The 19,183-nt window shown below is 42.9% G+C and overlaps 1 protein-coding gene across 2 annotated transcripts in view; it reads right to left on the bottom strand.

Annotated features, from left to right (window-relative positions):
• LOC139530772 (ryanodine receptor 3-like) overlaps positions 1-16,635 on the bottom strand; it is a 177,282-nt gene extending 160,647 nt beyond the window's left edge. For both annotated transcript variants that reach the window (XM_071327455.1, XM_071327456.1), the window contains exon 1: positions 16,372-16,635. In XM_071327455.1, the coding sequence (XP_071183556.1) occupies positions 16,372-16,419 (48 nt within the window). In that variant the 5' untranslated portion in view covers positions 16,420-16,635. The remainder of the gene's footprint in view (positions 1-16,371) is intronic.
• Positions 16,636-19,183: the final 2,548 nt, after the last annotated feature.

Here is a 19,183-nt window from a genome sequence, read left to right as displayed (position 1 = left end):
TGCCCAAACAGTTCGAACTTCTAACTTTAAAAATGTATCTCTCCAGAAATAAGTCTCTCACTGTTGCCGCCTGCTACCGACCCCGCTCAGCTCCCAGCTGTGCCCTGGACACCATCTGTGAATTGATCGCTCCCCATCTAGCTTCAGAGTTTGTTCTGTTAGGTGACCTAAACTGGGATATGCTTAACACCCCGGCAGTCCTACAATCTAAGCTAGATGCCCTCAATCTCACACAAATCATCAAGGAACCCACCAGGTACAACCCTAAATCCGTAAACATGGGCACCCTAATAGACATTATCCTGACCAACTTGCCCTCCAAATACACCTCTGCTGTCTTCAATCAAGATCTCAGCGATCACTGCCTCATTGCCTGTATCCGCTACGGGTCCGCGGTCAAACGACCACCCCTCATCACTGTTAAACGCTCCCTAAAACACTTCTGCGAGCAGACCTTTCTAATCGACCTGGCCTGGGTACCCTGGAAGGATATTGACCTCATCCCGTCAGTTGAGGATGCCTGGTCATTCTTTAAAAGTTACTTCCTCACCATATTAGACAAGCATGCTCCGTTCAAAAAATGCAGAACTAAGAACAGATATAGCCCTTGGTTCACTCCAGACCTGACTGCCCTCGACCAGCACAAAAACATCCTGTGGCGAACTGCAATAGCATCGAAGAGCCCCCGCGATATGCAACTGTTCAGGGAAGTCAGGAACCAATACACGCAGTCAGTCAGGAAAGCAAAGGCCAGCTTTTTCAAGCAGAAATTTGCATCCTGTAGCTCTAACTCCAAAAAGTTCTGGGATACTGTAAAGTCCATGGAGAACAAGAGCACCTCCTCCCAGCTGCCCACTGCACTGAGGCGAGGTAACACGGTCACCACCGATAAATCCGTGATAATCGAAAACTTCAACAAGCATTTCTCAATGGCTGGCCATGCCTTCCTCCTGGCGACTCCAACCTTGGCCAACAGCCCCGCCCCCCCCGCTGCTACTCGCCCAAGCCTCCCCAGCTTCTCCTTTACCCAAATCCAGATAGCAGATGTTCTGAAAGAGCTGGAAAACCTGGACCCATACAAATCAGCTGGGCTTGACAATCTGGACCCCCTATTTCTGAAACTGTCCGCCGCCATTGTCGCACCCCCTATTACCAGCCTGTTCAACCTCTCCTTCGTATCATCTGAGATCCCCAAGTATTGGAAAGCTGCCACGGTCATCCCCCTCTTCAAAGGGGCAGACACCCTGGACCCAAACTGTTACAGACCTATATCCATCTTGCCCTGCCTATCTAAGGTCTTTGAAAGCCAAGTCAACAAACAGATCACTGACCATCTCGAATCCCACCGTACCTTCTCCGCTGTGCAATCCGGTTTCCGAGCCGGTCACGGGTGCACCTCAGCCACGCTCAAGGTACTAAACGATACCGGCATCGATAAAAGACAGTACTGTGCAGCCGTCTTCATCGACCTGGCCAAGGCTTTCGACTCTGTCAATCACCATATTCTTATCGGCAGACTCAGTAGCCTCGGTTTTTCTAATGACTGCCTTGCCTGGTTCACCAACTACTTTGCAGACAGAGTTCAGTGTGTCAAATCGGAGGGCATGTTGTCCGGTCCTCTGGCAGTCTCTATGGGGGTACCACAGGGTTCAATTCTCGGGCCGACTCTTTTCTCTGTATATATCAATGATGTTGCTCTTGCTGCAGGCGATTCCCTGATCCACCTCTACGCAGACGACACCATTCTGTATACTTCTGGCCCTTCCTTGGACACTGTGCTATCTAACCTCCAAACGAGCTTCAATGCCATACAACACTCCTTCCGTGGCCTCCAACTGCTCTTAAACGCTAGTAAAACCAAATGCATGCTTTTCAACCGTTCGCTGCCTGCACCCGCACGCCCGACTAGCATCACCACCCTGGACGGTTCCGACCTAGAATATGTGGACATCTATAAGTACCTAGGTGTCTGGCTAGACTGCAAACTCTCCTTCCAGACTCATATCAAACATCTCCAATCCAAAATCAAATCTAGAGTGGGCTTTCTATTTCGCAACAAAGCCTCCTTCACTCACGCCGCCAAACTTACCCTAGTAAAACTGACTATCCTACCGATCCTCGACTTCGGCGATGTCATCTACAAAATAGCTTCCAATACTCTACTCAGCAAACTGGATGCAGTTTATCACAGTGCCATCCGTTTTGTTACTAAAGCACCTTATACGACCCACCACTGCGACCTGTATGCCCTAGTCGGCTGGCCCTCGCTACATGTTCGTCGTCAGACCCACTGGCTCCAGGTCATCTACAAGGCTATGCTAGGTAAAGTGCCGCCTTATCTCAGTTCACTGGTCACGATGGCTACACCCACCCGTAGCACGCGCTCCAGCAGGTGTATCTCACTGATCATCCCTAAAGCCAAAACCTCATTTGGACGCCTTTCCTTCCAGTTCTCTGCTGCCTGCGACTGGAACGAATTGCAAAAATCTCTGAAGTTGGAGACTTTTATCTCCCTCAACAACTTTAAACATCTGCTATCCGAGCAGCTAACCGATCGCTGCAGCTGTACATAGTCCATCGGTATATAGCCCACCCAATTTACCTACCTCACCCCCCCATACTGCTTTTATTTATTTACTTTTCTGCTCTTTTGCACACCAGTATCTCTACTTGCACATGATCATCTGATGATTTATCACTCCAGTGTTAATCTGCTGAATTGTAATTATTCGATTTATTGCCTACCTCCTCATGCCTTTTGCACACATTGTATATAGATTCTCTTTTTTTCTACCATGTTATTGACTTGTTAATTGTTTACTCCATGTGTAACTCTGTGTTGTTGTCTGTTCACACTGCTATGCTTTATCTTGGCCAGGTCGCAGTTGCAAATGAGAACTTGTTCTCAACTAGCCTACCTGGTTAAATAAAGGTGAAATAAAATAAATAAATAAAATAAATTAATCACTCCAGAAAACGCGCTTTGACCTCTCCAGAGTCCATCTGACGCTTCGCATTGTTCATGGTGATCTTAAGCTTGTGTCTGGCTGCTCGGCCATGGAAACCCATTTCATGAAGCTCCCAACGAACAGTTATTGTGCTGAAGTTGCTTCCAGAGGCAGTTTGGAACTTGGTAGTGAGTGTTGCAACCAATGTTCCCTCAAAAAAATGGCATCACTGAGCAAATTTCAGTTCTGCTGTGCGCAAACTTCAGCATTGTGAAAATTCTGTGCAACTTCCAGCAAGCGTTTACTGTGAACACTGAGGCTGTACCCGCTTTAAATTAGTTTTAACAGGGGTCAAGTAGGCTACTGTGGCTATTTGATCATAATGTAGGCCTACTAGAGTGGCCTACCATCCAAAACAATGGAGAAAATGCATCCCATCACATCATGTTCTATCATTAAACCTACAGTAGCAGCCAACGTGTGGCTGCAACGAGGAGGCTTGAAGCGCTGGGCATCTTGTTATGACATGCATTATCTGAATTTAGTCCACAGAATTATATCTCAGAGGAGCGGCTTCTATGGAGAAACTTTGAATGTCCTTTGAGCTAGCTAGCTAACAAGCTTGAGCTAGCTAACAAGCTTGTGTGTGCAGACCTGAATTAAAAACACGTTACCTTTTTGTTGTTAATAAATAAACGTGAAATGTGAAAACTATTGTATTCTTAACTAGCATTAAAAAAGTTAATCCATTCTTCTCTAGCTAATTAAAAATATATCTTCCTATCTTCTGAATCAAGCTTGTAACATCAGTACAGTAGCCTATACTTCGGGGGTGGGAGAAGTAGGTAGCCTAAACATGAACACTCACAGGCAAAGATTTGACTTGCAGGCAGACTCTGGAATAAGTTTCTGAGTGACAGAGTGAGGGCTTTGCATAAGCGCTTTGTTGCGTTTTATTGCGGGACTAGATTCTTTTTTTCCTGGAACATAAAATAACATTATTAACCAATTCCCATGCTTTTATAATAACGGTTCAGTATGCATCACGTTTGTTCCAGATTCGTTTTCTGTTCCTTAAAACATTTAGTTATTTTCCAGTTCTGTTCACTGAACCGGTTCCAACCCCTGAAGCTGTCCAAACTAGAAAATCCAACATTTGAAGTTACTGGTATCCCACTTACTTCAAAGAGCCAACCTAAGAGAGCTGTTACTTTTCCCACTAACAGCAATAGTATAACGTTGATCCTCCTCGCTGCTTACCGCATCCATCATCTTTGACATCAAAAGGACTTTGCCTCTTAAACAATATCGATCAATACCTTACAGTAAATCACATTACATTCCAAAAATGTCCCATGCTTCATAAAACATCAAAAGCTCCCATATGAAAAAATACTATAATATTCACTGTAGTGTTTTTGCAAACATTTTACTGTAGTATTCACTTTAGTTTATACAGTGAATACTGTATGTTTTGTGGACATTACTGTCATATTTACAACAGTGTTTTTGCAGATAATTCTAAAGTAAGTACTACACATGATTGATGGTACTACAGTGTGTAGTATACTATTCTACAGCATTTCTGTAAGTACTGTAGTAACGTATACTAAACTGTAGTATTTTTTCATGTGGGCTACCAGAACAAATGTTTTTGTGGTCATAGTTAAGACACTACCATCCAGGTTGCAACCCAACGCGGCCTGTTATTTTAACATTGGGGATGGGTTGGTCCTTACTGCATTTCGGTCACAGCCAAGTCAGCCACCTATAGAATACCACTCAGCTTCAGCTCTGCCTGCATGCATGTAGCTGACTCATTAAGGTTACTTCCTCCGATAGATGTCCAACCCAATAACCATCATGGAGTGGGTTCATCATGCGACCGTGTCCCACCCTCAGGGAGGCTGAGATCCCAGAATCCCACTGGTTTACATGGAACTCTCTAGAAACCCACTAATTGGCCCTAGCTATGCTGCTCAGCCTCAGCTAGGCTTGTCCCCAGACTGCCACAGAGTTAACAGGATTACTCATTCATGCCTCCCACCAGAAAAAGGATGCTGAAGAACATGCAGGTTCACACTATTTAACCTACCACATGTCTATGCAGATAACCCTTTGGACCTTCGGGTAAATACCGACAGCACTGTTGTACATCTACTGTCAGTGTATGAATTTCAATGTGGGTAATTTTAGTGACAGTACTAAGCCATGGTAGTAAAAAGATGATGGCTATTGAATTCTAGGTCCTGACCGCAATTGAATCCAACAAGGGAATAGTCCAAGTACTTATCCCCTCCTTGAATAGAGAGGTGGGAACCCTGACAGAGAGGGCAGGCACTGAGAACTAGACCTAATCTCCCACTTTGTCAAACACAATTTGAGGGCCCAGGATTGACGGCTCTGCCCAGGCCAATGGTTCTGCACTCAAACACTCCGAGTCAGATGGAAAGAGAGAAGAAAGGGGTGGAGAGAGAGTTTGACAGCCAAATTCACAAATATAATGTGAAGAAGCGCAGAGTAATAAAAAAAAAGTCTTAAAAAAAAAGCGACATAAAGATGTCTCATCTGGGTGCAATTTAACAATGTTTTATAAGACTACAACCTCTTACGGTGCGATTTCTGTTGTTTTTGCAGGTCTAATTTCCATGCAAAAGCACATAAAGAGCTGAAAGAGGGAATCTGTGGCGTCAGCTCCTTCGGCTAATGTCCCAGTAACACTTCAAGCTTCGCTGTGGTTTGATGAGGAGTAACACAGGCAGTTGAGATAGAAATCCTACCCAATCAAGGGAGAAGAAGCCTTACACCATCCCTATACCACAGAGTTGAGCCACAGTTGTAAAAGTTTCCTCTCTATCGCCGCAGTACATTGATTTTCTCAAGACTCAAGGAAGTTACTTGCTAAGCAGATGTAAGGCAGTGGGTCGTAATCACACTCTTCTCATTGAAAAGTGCCAGGTTGTAGAGAGTAGAGAGAGCGGGCCCTGATAAGGTAAATGGGGAGGTTCAAATATGTCAAAGCTCATCAGTGTGCAGGCTGTATATCCCTCCCCACTGCTCTCAGCACTTCCTGGTCTGTCTCCTACTTGCTGCCCTAGCAGAAACACACATGATTGACTCTGCTACAACAATGTCCAATAAGAGGCAAATATCTCTTAGTCTACGCTGGTGCTGGAAAGCAGAAGCAGAGGTTGTTAAAATGGCAAGAATCTTTTATGAGGTGGGGAATAACCCTTGTCGTCAATACCGGTCATAGGCTCAGAGGTTGACATCAGCCGGGAGAGATTTTTTTTTCTTTCTCTCAACACAGCAATTATCGTAGTTCAAGAGACCTCAAGAGCTGTGCAGCGGAAATGCTGCAGATACTGTATCTCAATTAAACAGCGAGATTAAGGGTAGGGTTCAGTAAAGTGCAGTAGTACTGTACCTTGCCCATTGTGTGACAAGGTGCGATTACACCAGCAAGAGACCAGACATGTTTTAGAGACTGAACTCTAGATTGGGGCTTTAAAATAGCACTCGACTGGGGCCTGGGCAATGCAAGGCTGAGTAAACTACCCTTACAAAAAAAACTACACTACAGGTAAAAAGTTTTAGAACAACTACTCATTCAAGGGTTTTTCTTTATTTGTACTATTTTCTACATTGTAGAATAATAGTGAAGACATCAAAACTATGAAATAACAAATATGGAATCATGCAGTAACCAAAATAGCCACCCTTTGCCAGCATCGGGAGGTAGTCACCTGGAATGCATTTCAATGAACAGGTGTGCCTTGTTAAAAGTTAATTTGTGGAAGTTCTTTCCTTCTTAATGCGTTTAAGCCAATCAGTTGTGTTGTGACAAGGTAGGGGTGGTATACAGAAGATAGCCCTATTTGGTAAAAGACCAAGTCCATATTATGGCAAGAACAGCTCAAATTAGCAAAGACCAAGAAGGAGAGAGATGGAGTGCTGCATCAGATAACCTGGCCTCCACAATCACCTGACCTCAACCCAATTGAGATGCTTTGGGATGAGTTGGACCGCAGAGTGAAGGAAAAGCGGCCAACAAGTGCTCAGCATTTGTGGGAACTCCTTCAAGACTGTTGGAAAAGCATTCCAGGTGAAGCTGGTTGAGAGAATGCCAAGAGTGTGCAAAGCTGTTATCAGGCAAAGGGTGGCTACTTTGATGAACTTGTTGAACACTTTTTTGGTTACTACATGATTCCATGTGTTATTTCATAGTTTTGATGTCACTATTATTTTACAATGTAGAAAATAGTAAAAATAAAGAAAAACCCTTGAATGTGGTGTCCAAACTCTTGACTGGTACTGTATGTGGAAGCATTGCTAATGCAACATGTTTCACATGTTAGGAGAATAACACTATTTCACCACCACATAATTTTTTTGCATGTGGATTTTCGTACATGTGAAACAGCAAATTTGATGTTCACATGTGAATGGTTATCACATGTGAACTTGCAATTTCACATGTGAACATGAGATTTTCACATGAGAAACTGCAAATTTGACAGTTGAATTTCTGTGAGGGTAAGTAAGCATCACAAACAACAGATACTAAATGTTCTTCTAAAAGCCTTATTAAGAGCACAGTAGGGAGTTGGGTACCGCAGCACATTAGGCATCATTATCGCACAAATACCAGAGGTCCTGCTTATGTAGGAGGGAATGATTCAGAAATACAGCCAAGTATACAAAGTGGTATAATTACTTTTATTTCTGTGCTATATTAGAAAACACTCACATTGTTTCTGTGGAAACCGGGACAGTTTTTAAATGTCATGAGTGCAGTTTGGGGTTGCTCAGATGGTGGAGGATAATGCGCTGCTAGAAAAGCCCTGCTAGAAAAGTCCTGCATAACCATGCACACTGCAAAACATTATTGAGAAATGTTCTGTGTAGAAGGCCTGCTGATGTAAGGGGGGGTGTCAAAACAGGGTGGGTAGTGTCAGTCAGCACTGATAACGTGAGTTTTAGACCCGCCCCTCGTTCACTCCATCTTCCCGAGTGACAGGTCAGTCAGCCCACCAAACTCAGAGCAAGATCTGAACTGTATTGATTGATTACTCACTGACAAGTTCAATATGTCTGACTCCTCATATTCAGGTTCTGCCACATGTCTGAAGTAAACAGCATGAAGCACTGGTGTGGCTTCATAACGTTTGGTCTGCTAGACAGCGTAACGCCTCACTACAGTTTCAAATGAGGGTATAAAGCTGGAATCCTTAATGGTAAAACTGACACATCTGTTTGCAATATTACAACAACAAAGAAGTTATTGCAAACAACAAACAGTTTTTTTCCCTCAGACATCATTGCACATGGGATAGAACAGAAGCATATGTACTGCAAAAATGTTTTACCTTGGTGCGCGACACTCCCAGCTCTGCTTCGTCAACAAAACAATAACAATGGCCGTGGGATGGACAGTGGCGCTGTTCCTCCTACTGCGGATTCCATCATTAACTTAAGCAATAATAGAAAGTGTTACTGGACATTCCGTGGCAGCGAGCCATGTTGCAATAAGCCTCTACAATTTTTACATAGCAATCCTATTATTTTTAAAACATCCGAGAGTGATTTATACATTTCCCACGTACACAGAGACACTGGACACACAGTGTGATCACTTACTGCTGGTCAAGATGATTCATCTTGGTGCTGACTGAGTGTTGGTTTGCAGTGATGACAGTGCTTCATAAGCAGAACTATCCTGTGGACCAACTTAGCTGTGGGGCTAACTACCTCGAGAGCAACTTAGCTGTGGGGCTAACTACCTCGAGAGCAACTTAGCTGTGGGGCTAACTACCTCGAGAGCAACTTAGCTGTGGGGCTAACTACTGTGAAGGATGGTTTTGTTCTCTTTTTAACAAAAATATATGCCTTATAGAAATAGGACATGTTAATCACAAAACATAGCGTGACTGCAGAAAAGCTGTTGTAAATCTAGGGTGTCGACTGTGCTAACCAGAAGGTTGAGACAAGATGGAAAAATGCTGAATAACAAGAAAACAGGAACTAAGCAGTGTAGCCACCGACAACTCAGCTCAAACTTCACAACAAACACTTCCGGATATCTGGATCCTGTGTGCTGTGAGGCTGGGACCAGCCTGGGCACCACCGATAGGCTAGCAAGTTTAAACCACGCTAAGCCTCTACTGTGACAGGCCAACTCTAAAGTTGGAACTACCTCTAAAAGAAGATGTCTGTACTATTTCAGTCAGTTCTCTGCTTTACCCTGCGTGGTGATACAGTGAACCCTTATATACGAAAATTGCATTTACCATTTATCGCTTATGTTAAATAAAAATACTTAAAGTATGTTCGGTGACTCTGAATCACATTTTATCCTGATACCAGATTCGATTGACGCAACCTTTTACACTACCTCGAGAGCAACTTAGCTGTGGGGCTAACTACTTCGAGAGCAACTTAGCTGTGGGGCTAACTACCTCGAGAGCAACTTAGCTGTGGGGCTAACTACCTCGAGAGCAACTTAGCTGTGGGGCTAACTACCTCGAGAGCAACTTAGCTGTGGGGCTAACTACCTCGAGAGCAACTTAGCTGTGGGGTAACTACCTCGAGGACAACATAGTTGTGGGGCTAATTACCTTGAGACCAACTTAGCTGTAGTGCTAACTAGTTTGATACCAACTTAGCTGTAGTGCTAACTAGCTTGAGACCAACTTAGCTGTAGTGCTAACTAGTTTGAGACCAACTTAGCTGTAGTGCTAACTACCTTGAGACCAACTTAGCTGAGGGCTAACTACCTTGAGAGTGGCCACTTAGGAACTGTTTAAGAAGTTATTTTATAGAATAAATACTGAAACATCGATAAATACCAGTTTGTCAATAATGAGCAGAGCATGTCTCTGACAGCCATGTCATCAAGTCTGAGGAGTAGGAAAATGAAATGCCTTTAACAGGAATAAAAAAACATCTTAGCAGACTTTTGCTAAGGAAAAGGTGCCACACACATTTCTCTTGCATCTAAACAACAGGTAAATCTAGTTCCTGGATTAAATATTCATGCTCTGAAACACAAATCAATCAGGCCTGCTAACTGCATACCATTCACAATGATCAGGAAATGTCTTTATTTGGTGGCTGGATCGATAGCTAATTACAGCTACCTTTCACAGGGCCATCTCTGGCTCTGCTGCTGGCTTAATTCCCTTTGTAGGCTATCTTATCTGTCTGTCTCCTTCCACCCGGTGGGAACACAGGAGAGCAGCTTTCTGCTGAACACTGCTTCCACCCCAAAATGAGCCCCCCACTGTTTCTACAAGTTCTTTCTAAATGTGCACCATTGAAAAATGCTTAATGACTTTTAGGAAATGTGTAAATAGTAATGGGAAAATAGGGGAAATCATAGGGGAAATCAATATGGCAATATGGATATACACTGAGTGTACAAAACATTAGGAACACCTTCCTAATATTGAGTTAAACCCAACACCCTCAATTCATCTGGGCATGGACTCTACAAGGTGTCAGAAGCGTTCCACAGGGATGCTGACCCATGTTGACTCCAATGCTTCCCACAGTTGTGTCACGTTGGCTGGATGTCCTTTGGGTGGTGGACCATTCTTGATACACACAGGAAACTGTTGAGCGTGAAAAACCCAGCAACGTTGCAGTTCTTGACACATTCAAACCGGTGCGCCTAGCACCTACTAACATACCCCGTTCAAAGGCACTTAAAATATTGTATCTTGTTCATTCACCCTCTGAATGGCAGACTATGTCTCAAGGCTTAAAAATCCTTCTTTAAAACATCTCCTCCCCTTCATCTACACTGATTGAAGTGGATTTAACAGATGACATCAATAGGGGATCATAGCTTTCACCTGGATTCACCTGGTCAGTCTGTCATTGAAAGAGGTGTTTCAAAAAAAATTTACACTGAGTGTAGTTTAGAAAATCTATGCTTAATTGCAGCAGAGAAAAAGAGCACCTGCATGACAAGCACTTTTTGGAGAAAAGAGCAACCAGATATCAATTTTAAAAAGTCAGGGATGATTTTTCCCACGGAATACAAATCACATGGTCATTTCGAAATAATTATGCAGAGAGCTTGGGAAAAGAAAACACTAATATGGAACTCTAGATGGCATTGAATGCAATTTTACACAAACATCAACCTTGAACTTGAATTGTACATTACATTCATTTGTAAAGTAACCATCCAAATGATCTAGATTCATTAAACAAGATCATAAAGGATATTAACAGAATTTCACTGCAGAACTCCACATGGGTGATTTCAATGACATTGGAAGGTGACAATGCGTTTCCAGACCGAACCACACTCATTAAAAGGTGATGAGGGCTGAGGATCCTTACTGACACAAAGTACACACTAGCTAGTGAGCACTGCCCAGGAAAAGTGCATCAAGGGTGGAAGGTAGCCTAGTGGTTATGCATGTTGGGCCAATAACCGAAAGGTCGCTGCTTTGAATCCCCAAGCCAACTTAATGAAAACTGTCAATGTGCCCTTGAGCAAGGCACTTAACCCTAGTCGCTCTGGATAAGAGTGTCTGCTAAATGACAAACATTTCAAATTTAAGGGCACCTTTGATATCCTCTGGCCCAGTGAGGGAGCCTTTCCCCCTGCCGCCCCCCGGGCCAAGAGTGTGCAAAGCTGTCATCAAGGCAAAGGGTGGCTATTTGAAGAATCAAAAATATAAAATATATTTTGATTTGTTTAACACTTTTTTGGTTACTACATGATTCCATATGTGTTATTTCATAATTGTGATGTCTTCACTATTATTCTACAATGTAGAAAATAGTCAAAATAAAGAAAAACCCTTAAATAAGTAGGTGTTCTAAAACTTTTGACCGGCCTTGTACACTGCTGCTACTGTCTATCCTGTTGCCTAGTCACTGTAACCCTACCTATATGTACATACTGTAGCTACCTCAATTACCTCGTACCCCTGCACATCGACTTGGTACTGGAACTCCTATATAGCCATGTTATTTTGACTCATTATTGTTATTCATTATTCACTGTATAGGTTCCTCATGTCACTAATTCTATTTGTTTTATCTTTAACTCTGCATTGTTGAAAAATGGCCCGTAAGTAAGCATTTCACTGAAGCGCTCACCTCCGGCACTGCAGCCATTAAAGAATACACCCACTAGCCAGACGTTAAACACCAGCGTCTGCTTGGTGTTGGTGCCAAGTCAAGCTTACCTGGAGTTGTTTTTGTGTTAGGAGGGGGGCAGTGATGGTTCATTATGCCTGTCTCTCTGAATGTGCTGACACCTGGTTGGTACGCCAGGTCAGACAGTCCCTCCACATAAAACCTAACAGTCCAAACACTGCCATAGCACATTAGTCACACTCACACGCTGCCCTTTTCACGGCTGCCACCACTCCCCCACTACCTGCTAATGGAGCCAAAGACTTTGATTTTCATCCAGCGGGGGATATTCTAGAGGAGGGGGGTGTGGCCCCAGCCCATCTCTATTCCTTAGTGATCAGATGTGTGGATCAGGTCCCACGCAGCGTGGTGCATGTACAAATCAGAGACCCCCTGTCAGAACCACAGCACAATCAAACAGACAAACAAACTGAGGATGAGATGAGAGGAAGCCAATGGCTTGTTTCCCACTGCAGACTGTTCCATCCCTCCAGAGATCAGCTCCCTGTTAGAGCCCGTGGGTGTTAAAGGCCCAGTGCAGTCAAAAACTTGAACTCCTGTGTTTTATATATAGTATTTCCACACTATGGGGTTGGAATAATACTTGTTTGGTGGGATGGAGTTTTGGCCTGCCTGGTGACATCACAGGCGGTAAATTAGTTAAATGACCAATAAGAAAGATGCTTCCAAATCTCTCTGCCAATAACAGCTAGTTTTCTGTTTTCCCCTCCCCACTCAGACCACTCCCAGCTAATTTCTTGCTTGAGATATGTATCTTTGCTAAAAATACATGTTTCTTTTTGACCATTTTAATTGAAAACAATCACAATAAGTACTTAAACTGTTACCCAGAAATGATTTGATAATGAGACAAAAAGAGACAAATGGTTGCATTGGACCTGGAACTTAAGTAACCGTGGCACACACACACGTCACACGTACAGGCTACTGATACGGATTAAAAGTGACATACCGTATTATTGTTCCAGTTCATTTGCTAAATAATTCTTACATAACAGTCTGATCCATTATGCCATATAAACTGAGATTTTATTCATACAACTCTGTATCATCATCTTGCTTATGAGGCCACTATGCTGGTGCTGGTCCATCTCAGGACATCTACAAATAGAAAACAACCATACTACAGTAAAATGTTTAGCCTTATTATACTCTCCCCTATCCCCCTAGCACCCTTTAACATTTAACAAGAGATTGGAGAATGCTCGCTGTGAGTCTCGGAGCTCACAATAAGAGCTGTTCCTCTTCCCGCAGCATCAAATTACCCATGGCTGAGAAATCCTCTCTCTGGAATGGCTTTAGATGAGCAGGCCGCCAGAGGCTAATTCCTCTGCTCTCTCAGGGGAAATTACTTTGTTTAGTTGTTACTAGAGAAAAGTCCGTTTGTGCACCGCTTTATTAAGTTCTTCTGCTACAGTAAAAGACAGTATGTTGATGTACAGGGAAAACATGCTGCATTGTGGATGTACAGGGAAAACATGCTGCCTGTTTACTGCTAAATGGGAATATTCATCCAAGGGCAAGATCAGTCAGAGACTCTGTGTGTGTGTGCTCTTAAATGTGTTGGCAACAGTACAGAGAATAGAGTCAAAACCAGCTCAGCTGCACCTTGGCCTGATGAATCATTTCTGCACTCTGCTCTGATGTGGCATGTCTGGTGCAGCCTGACTCTGCAGCAACACCACACGTTCACACCGCGCTGCCGCCGCACATAGGCCCCATCCCCATTCCATCCAGTCAGCTGCTGCCCCTTGCGTTTGGATGCAACAAGCTGCAAAGTCTCTCAAAGAAGCAGTGCCTTCACAACTCAAAGCGTCACATTTGAACTTTGCCAAAGAGGACAACTGTGGTGGGACCAGCCAAGGCAAATTTGATAGGCTAAGAAAAATAATTTTAGCACAGATAGCAAAACCCCATGTTGCAAAAGCCAAAGGGCCAACTCCAGAACTTTTGTCCATTGTTTTTACTGTATAGATCACAGGTGCAGACTGCTGTCTGGCATTTAGGTGCTAGCCCTCCAAGCAGTAATAGTGCTGAAATGTCAGCACTGTTTGGGGCGGTGTGCATAATGATGTAACAACCTCTGCATGTAGTGGTAACAAGGGACGGGGAACTGCGGAGCATTGGAAGCATCAGCTTTTTCAGGGACAAATTTTAAACCCCACCCACTGTCATTTCTGGGAATACAGGAGGCTTCCAGAGCAATGCAAACATGGACTTACTAAGCCCACTGCTGATGTCCAAGTAAGTAGCCTCTCTTAACAGCAAAATAGCAGGGTGCATCTTTCGCTCAGCTTCTCTTTCCTCAATGTCCTCTTAGCTCTGTGTCACTTCACACAGTTAATGGTGCTCCATAACTGACACTTGTCTTCTGGGAATGTGTGGGGGTAGGCTACTATCTGTGCAGGAGAAGGATGAGATAGGAACTGAAATGCATTTTTAGGATTTCAGCCCTGAAGCAGCTGATGAGGTCAAAGATTTCTCACACGTTGTCATTGAGGAAGGACGTCTGGCATCTGCCAAGTTCCACACTTTTACACGTTAGCTGCACAGAAGTAGAATCACTAAGCTCTTCTTGGGTTGTAAATATACTCTCCACTTCTGCATTCATCTACTTTAATATGCCACTGCATTGAACAGAATTTCCACTGGGTTTTTAAATATGCCTTTGAATGAGAAGAAAGAAATGTAAGTCTATGGTTTCATATTATAACAGCCAACCTTCCTCACCCTCCAATGGTATGGTGAATAATTAATATAAGTAGAATTCTCCCACTGTAGGCAACTTGATAAAGGAAAACCAATGAAAACCCCCACTGACTGTGATATGTGCAACCACCAAACACCTCCCAGTGTCCAGAAGTCTAGAAGGCCTCCAGCCCTCATATCCTTCACCTAGCTAAACTGTGGGGTATTTTTAGTCCAGATATTTCTCAAATGTGTTTCCCTGTAGTTGTAGTGACAAAGTCAGCAAGGTCATCAACCTCATCACCAAGAAGAGCTTGCTTATGCTTTAAGAGGTGGGTTTTCATTTTTGGTTTCATATTAGCCTCAACTTTGTAGATAAAGCTATGTTTTCTAGCATAACTTGCTATGCCAAAAGATTAGTAGTAGCAAGTAGTGTAGACCATAAGGAGAGGTGCTCCTCTGAGCCATTCTACCTCAAGTTACAACCCCTACTTTCATTAGTATAGGACCACATTATCTCACAGGAGGTTGGTGGCACCTTAATTGGGAAGGATGGGCTCATAGTAATGGCTGGAACGGAATCAATGGAATGGTATTGAACACATCAAACATGGTTTCCATGTGTTTGTTTGATACCATTCCATTCACTCCATTCCAGCCAATATTATGAACCGTCTTCCCTTCGGCAGCCTCCTGTGCAATGTCTTGACGGATTTATGTGCTGTAAGCCTGACAGCATGGTCAAACAGAACTGAGGAAGCCCACTGCCCAAATCATTGTTGTCATCCGATAATTAACATGGCTTGTTTTGAACGGAGAGCCCTGCGAGAGCACCCAGAACTAAGTGCTGTCAGTGACCACTGCAAATGCCTCATCTATCACAGTAAATCACCATAACAATATTAGGCCTACATTAGGCTATTGCTTTTCATTTTGCTTACTGCCTCTACATCTGCCTGGGTAGACACCATATTCAGAATTTGAGGTTATGAATAATAACTAGACATGCAAAAGGTTAACTTTTTTAACTATAGTGTAGACAGCATTGCTACACCTGGAAAAGGGAAACGTACTAGTTAGCAATCAACAACAACAACGCAGTAGTGTTGTGGGCTGAAAGTGAGACAGGCGTCGTCTTATTATCTGGAAGGAGTAGTACAATGTTAGGCATTCCAGCATTTCATTGCATTCATTGACAGCAAAACGTAGGCTACTGAGACAACCGGACAAATTAAATCTAGAAATGAATCAAAGTGAGGGATGCGCCAAACAAAAAAGGTCCTCTCGTCGCCAGCCAGGTCTGCTTTACGAAGGAGCAGGTTATCGAGGGCTACCCAAAAAGCGCTCACGTTCAGGAGACAGTGTACTTTGAATTAGACCTATTGGCTACATTATATAAATATTTCATACTCAAGATGTAGCCTATAACCACCTGGCTACGTAAAGCATAATCTGCAGTAGGCTATTAAATAGACATGCATGGGATACAACACTGGAAATGCACACAGGAGGCAGGTTGCCACACAAATTAGCGAACGGACATTGGGCTACTTACAGTTCTCAAGAACTGAATTTCATCTTCCCCTTCACCACCTTCAGCCATGGCTGTTGAGGAGCCTGCTCAGACTCGGGTAGCCTCCACTCTCGGCTCACTCTTCTTTCTAATCGATATTAGCATATAGCTAATCCAACGCGATATATGAGGTTGGGAGCCCGAGCGAACTACTGCAGACTGTCACTCATGCCCGCTCGCTCACTGCCAATGCCAACGGTTCCCGAGAGAGCGTGTGAGCGTTGGTATAGGCTGGAACAATTGAGAGCGGGGCTGGAATGTGAAGCATAGTCTTGCAGTCAAAATACGGCAGTCGGGTCTTTATCTTCGACGTCACCAGTGGATCTTATTAATACAAACATTAAAGCGTGAGCTTTCAAAATTCCCTCGCCATACAACAGCCGCACAATAGCGCACAATAGTAGCTTTTCCTTTGGTGATGTATTCAGTGATAGTATTCTTAACTGTTTAGGCGCGTCGAATAGATATATCTAACAGTACATAGCCTATAGACATTAATTCAATTAACAGCGTTATCTAACGCTATGTTGCGGTCTATATTCAGAACCACATTCCTGTAAAGCTTTAGAGAGGATTTCATGTTAAATACAGTTGAAGTAATATGGCTACAGGTCCATCTGCCCCATTCTGGTGGGAAGCTGATATAGACCACCAAGTGCTAACAGTCAGTATCCGGATAATATGTGTGAAATGCTTGATAATGTATGCGATATCAACAGAGAAGTATATTTTCTGAGTGACTTAAATATAGACTGGCTCTCATCAAGCTGTCCACTCAAGAAAAAACGTGCAACCTGGTTCAGGTTGTCAGTCAACCTACCAGGGTATTTACAAACAGCACAGGAATGAAATCATCAACATGTATTGACCACATCTTTACTAATGCTGCAGAAATGTGCTTTAAAGCAGTATCCAGATCCATCAGATGTAGTGATCACAATATAGTAGCCATATCTAGGAAAACTAAAGTTCCAAAGGCTGGGCCTAATATAATGTTTAAGAGGTCATAGAATACGTTTTGTAGTGATTTATATGTTGATGATGTAAAGAATATTTGCTGTGGTCTGTGGTGCGTAATGAGGAGCAACCAGACACTGCACTTGACACATTTAGGAAATAGCTTATTCCAGTTAGTAATAAGCACACATCCATTAAGAAAATGACTGTAAAAACTGTTAAATCCCCTTGGATTGATGAGGATTTGAAAAATTGTATGGTTGAGAGGGATGAGGCAAAAGGAATGGCAAAAGTCTAGCAGCCCAACTGATTGGCAAACGTACTGCAAATTAAGAAATCATGTGACTAAACTAAAGAAAAATAAACTATACTATGAAACAAAAATAAATGATATAAAGAATGATAGTAAAAAGCTTTGGAGAACCTTAAATTACATTTTGGGAAAAAAGGCTTACTTGGCTCCATCATTCATTGAATCAGATGGCTCATTCATTACACAACCCACTGATATTGCCAACTACTTTAATGACTTTTTCATAGGCAAGATAAGCAAATGACATATGACATGCCAGCAACAAACGCTGACACTACACATCCAAGTATATCTGACAAAATTATGAAAAAACAAGAACTGTACTTTTGAATTCTGTAAAGTCAGTGTGGAAGAGGTGAAAAAAATAATTGTTGTCTATCAACAATGACAAGCCATTGGGGTCTGACAATCTGGATGGAAAATTACTGAGGATAATAGCGGACGATATTGCCACTCCTATTTGCCACATCTTCAATTTAAGCCTACTAGAAAGTGTGTGCCCTCAGACCTGGAGGGAAGCTAAAGTCATTCCGCTACCCAAGAATAGTAAATCCCCCTTTACTGTCTCAAATAGCCAACCAATCAGCCTGTTTCCAACCCTTAGTAAACTTCTGTAAAAAATGGTGTTTGACCAGATACAATGCTATTTTACAGTAAACAAATTGACAACAGACTTATAGGGAAGGACACTCAACAAGCACAGCACTTACACAAATGATTGATGATTGGCTGAGAGAAATTGAAGATAAAATGATTGTGGGGGCTGTCTTGTTAGACTTCAGCGCAGCTTTTGACATTATAGATCATAGTCTGCTGCTAGAAAAACACCCCCTGCTATAATGTGGATAAATAGTTACTTGTCTAACAGAACACAGAGGGTGTTCTTTAATGGAAGCTTCTCAAACATAATCCAGGTAGAATCAGGTATTCCCCAGGGTAGCTGTTTAGGCCCCTTGCTTTTTTAAATCTTTCCTAACAACATGCCACTGGCTTTGAGTAAGGCCAGTGTGTCTATGTATGCGGATGACTCAACATTATACACGGCAGCTACTACACATCAGCTACTACAGCGACTGAAATGACTGCAACACTTTACAAAGAGCTGCAGTTATCTTTGGAATGGGTAGCAAGGAAAAAGTTAGTCCTAAATTTCCAAAACTGAAAGCATTGTATTTGGGACAAATCATTCACTAAACCCTAAACCTCAACTACATCTCGTAATGAATAATGTGGAAATTGAGCAAGTTGAGGTGACTAAACTGCTTGGAGTAACCCTGGATTGTAAACTGTCACGGTCAAAACATATTGATACAACAGTAGCTAAGATGGGGATCAGTCTGTCCATAATAAAGCTCTACCTTCTTAACAACACTATCAACAAGGCAAGTCCTACAGGCCCTATTTTTGTTGCACCTAGACTACTGTTCAGTAGTGTTTTCAGGTGCCACAAAGAGGGACTTAGGAAAATTGCAGTTGGCTCAGAACAGGGCAGCTCGGCTGGCCCTTAAAATTACACAGAGCGCT

Source organism: Salvelinus alpinus, chromosome 9 (genome assembly GCF_045679555.1).
Source record: "Salvelinus alpinus chromosome 9, SLU_Salpinus.1, whole genome shotgun sequence".
Taxonomy (NCBI): domain Eukaryota; kingdom Metazoa; phylum Chordata; class Actinopteri; order Salmoniformes; family Salmonidae; genus Salvelinus; species Salvelinus alpinus.
Note: the sequence above shows the minus strand (reverse complement) of the source record. Positions and strands in the feature narration are given on the sequence as shown.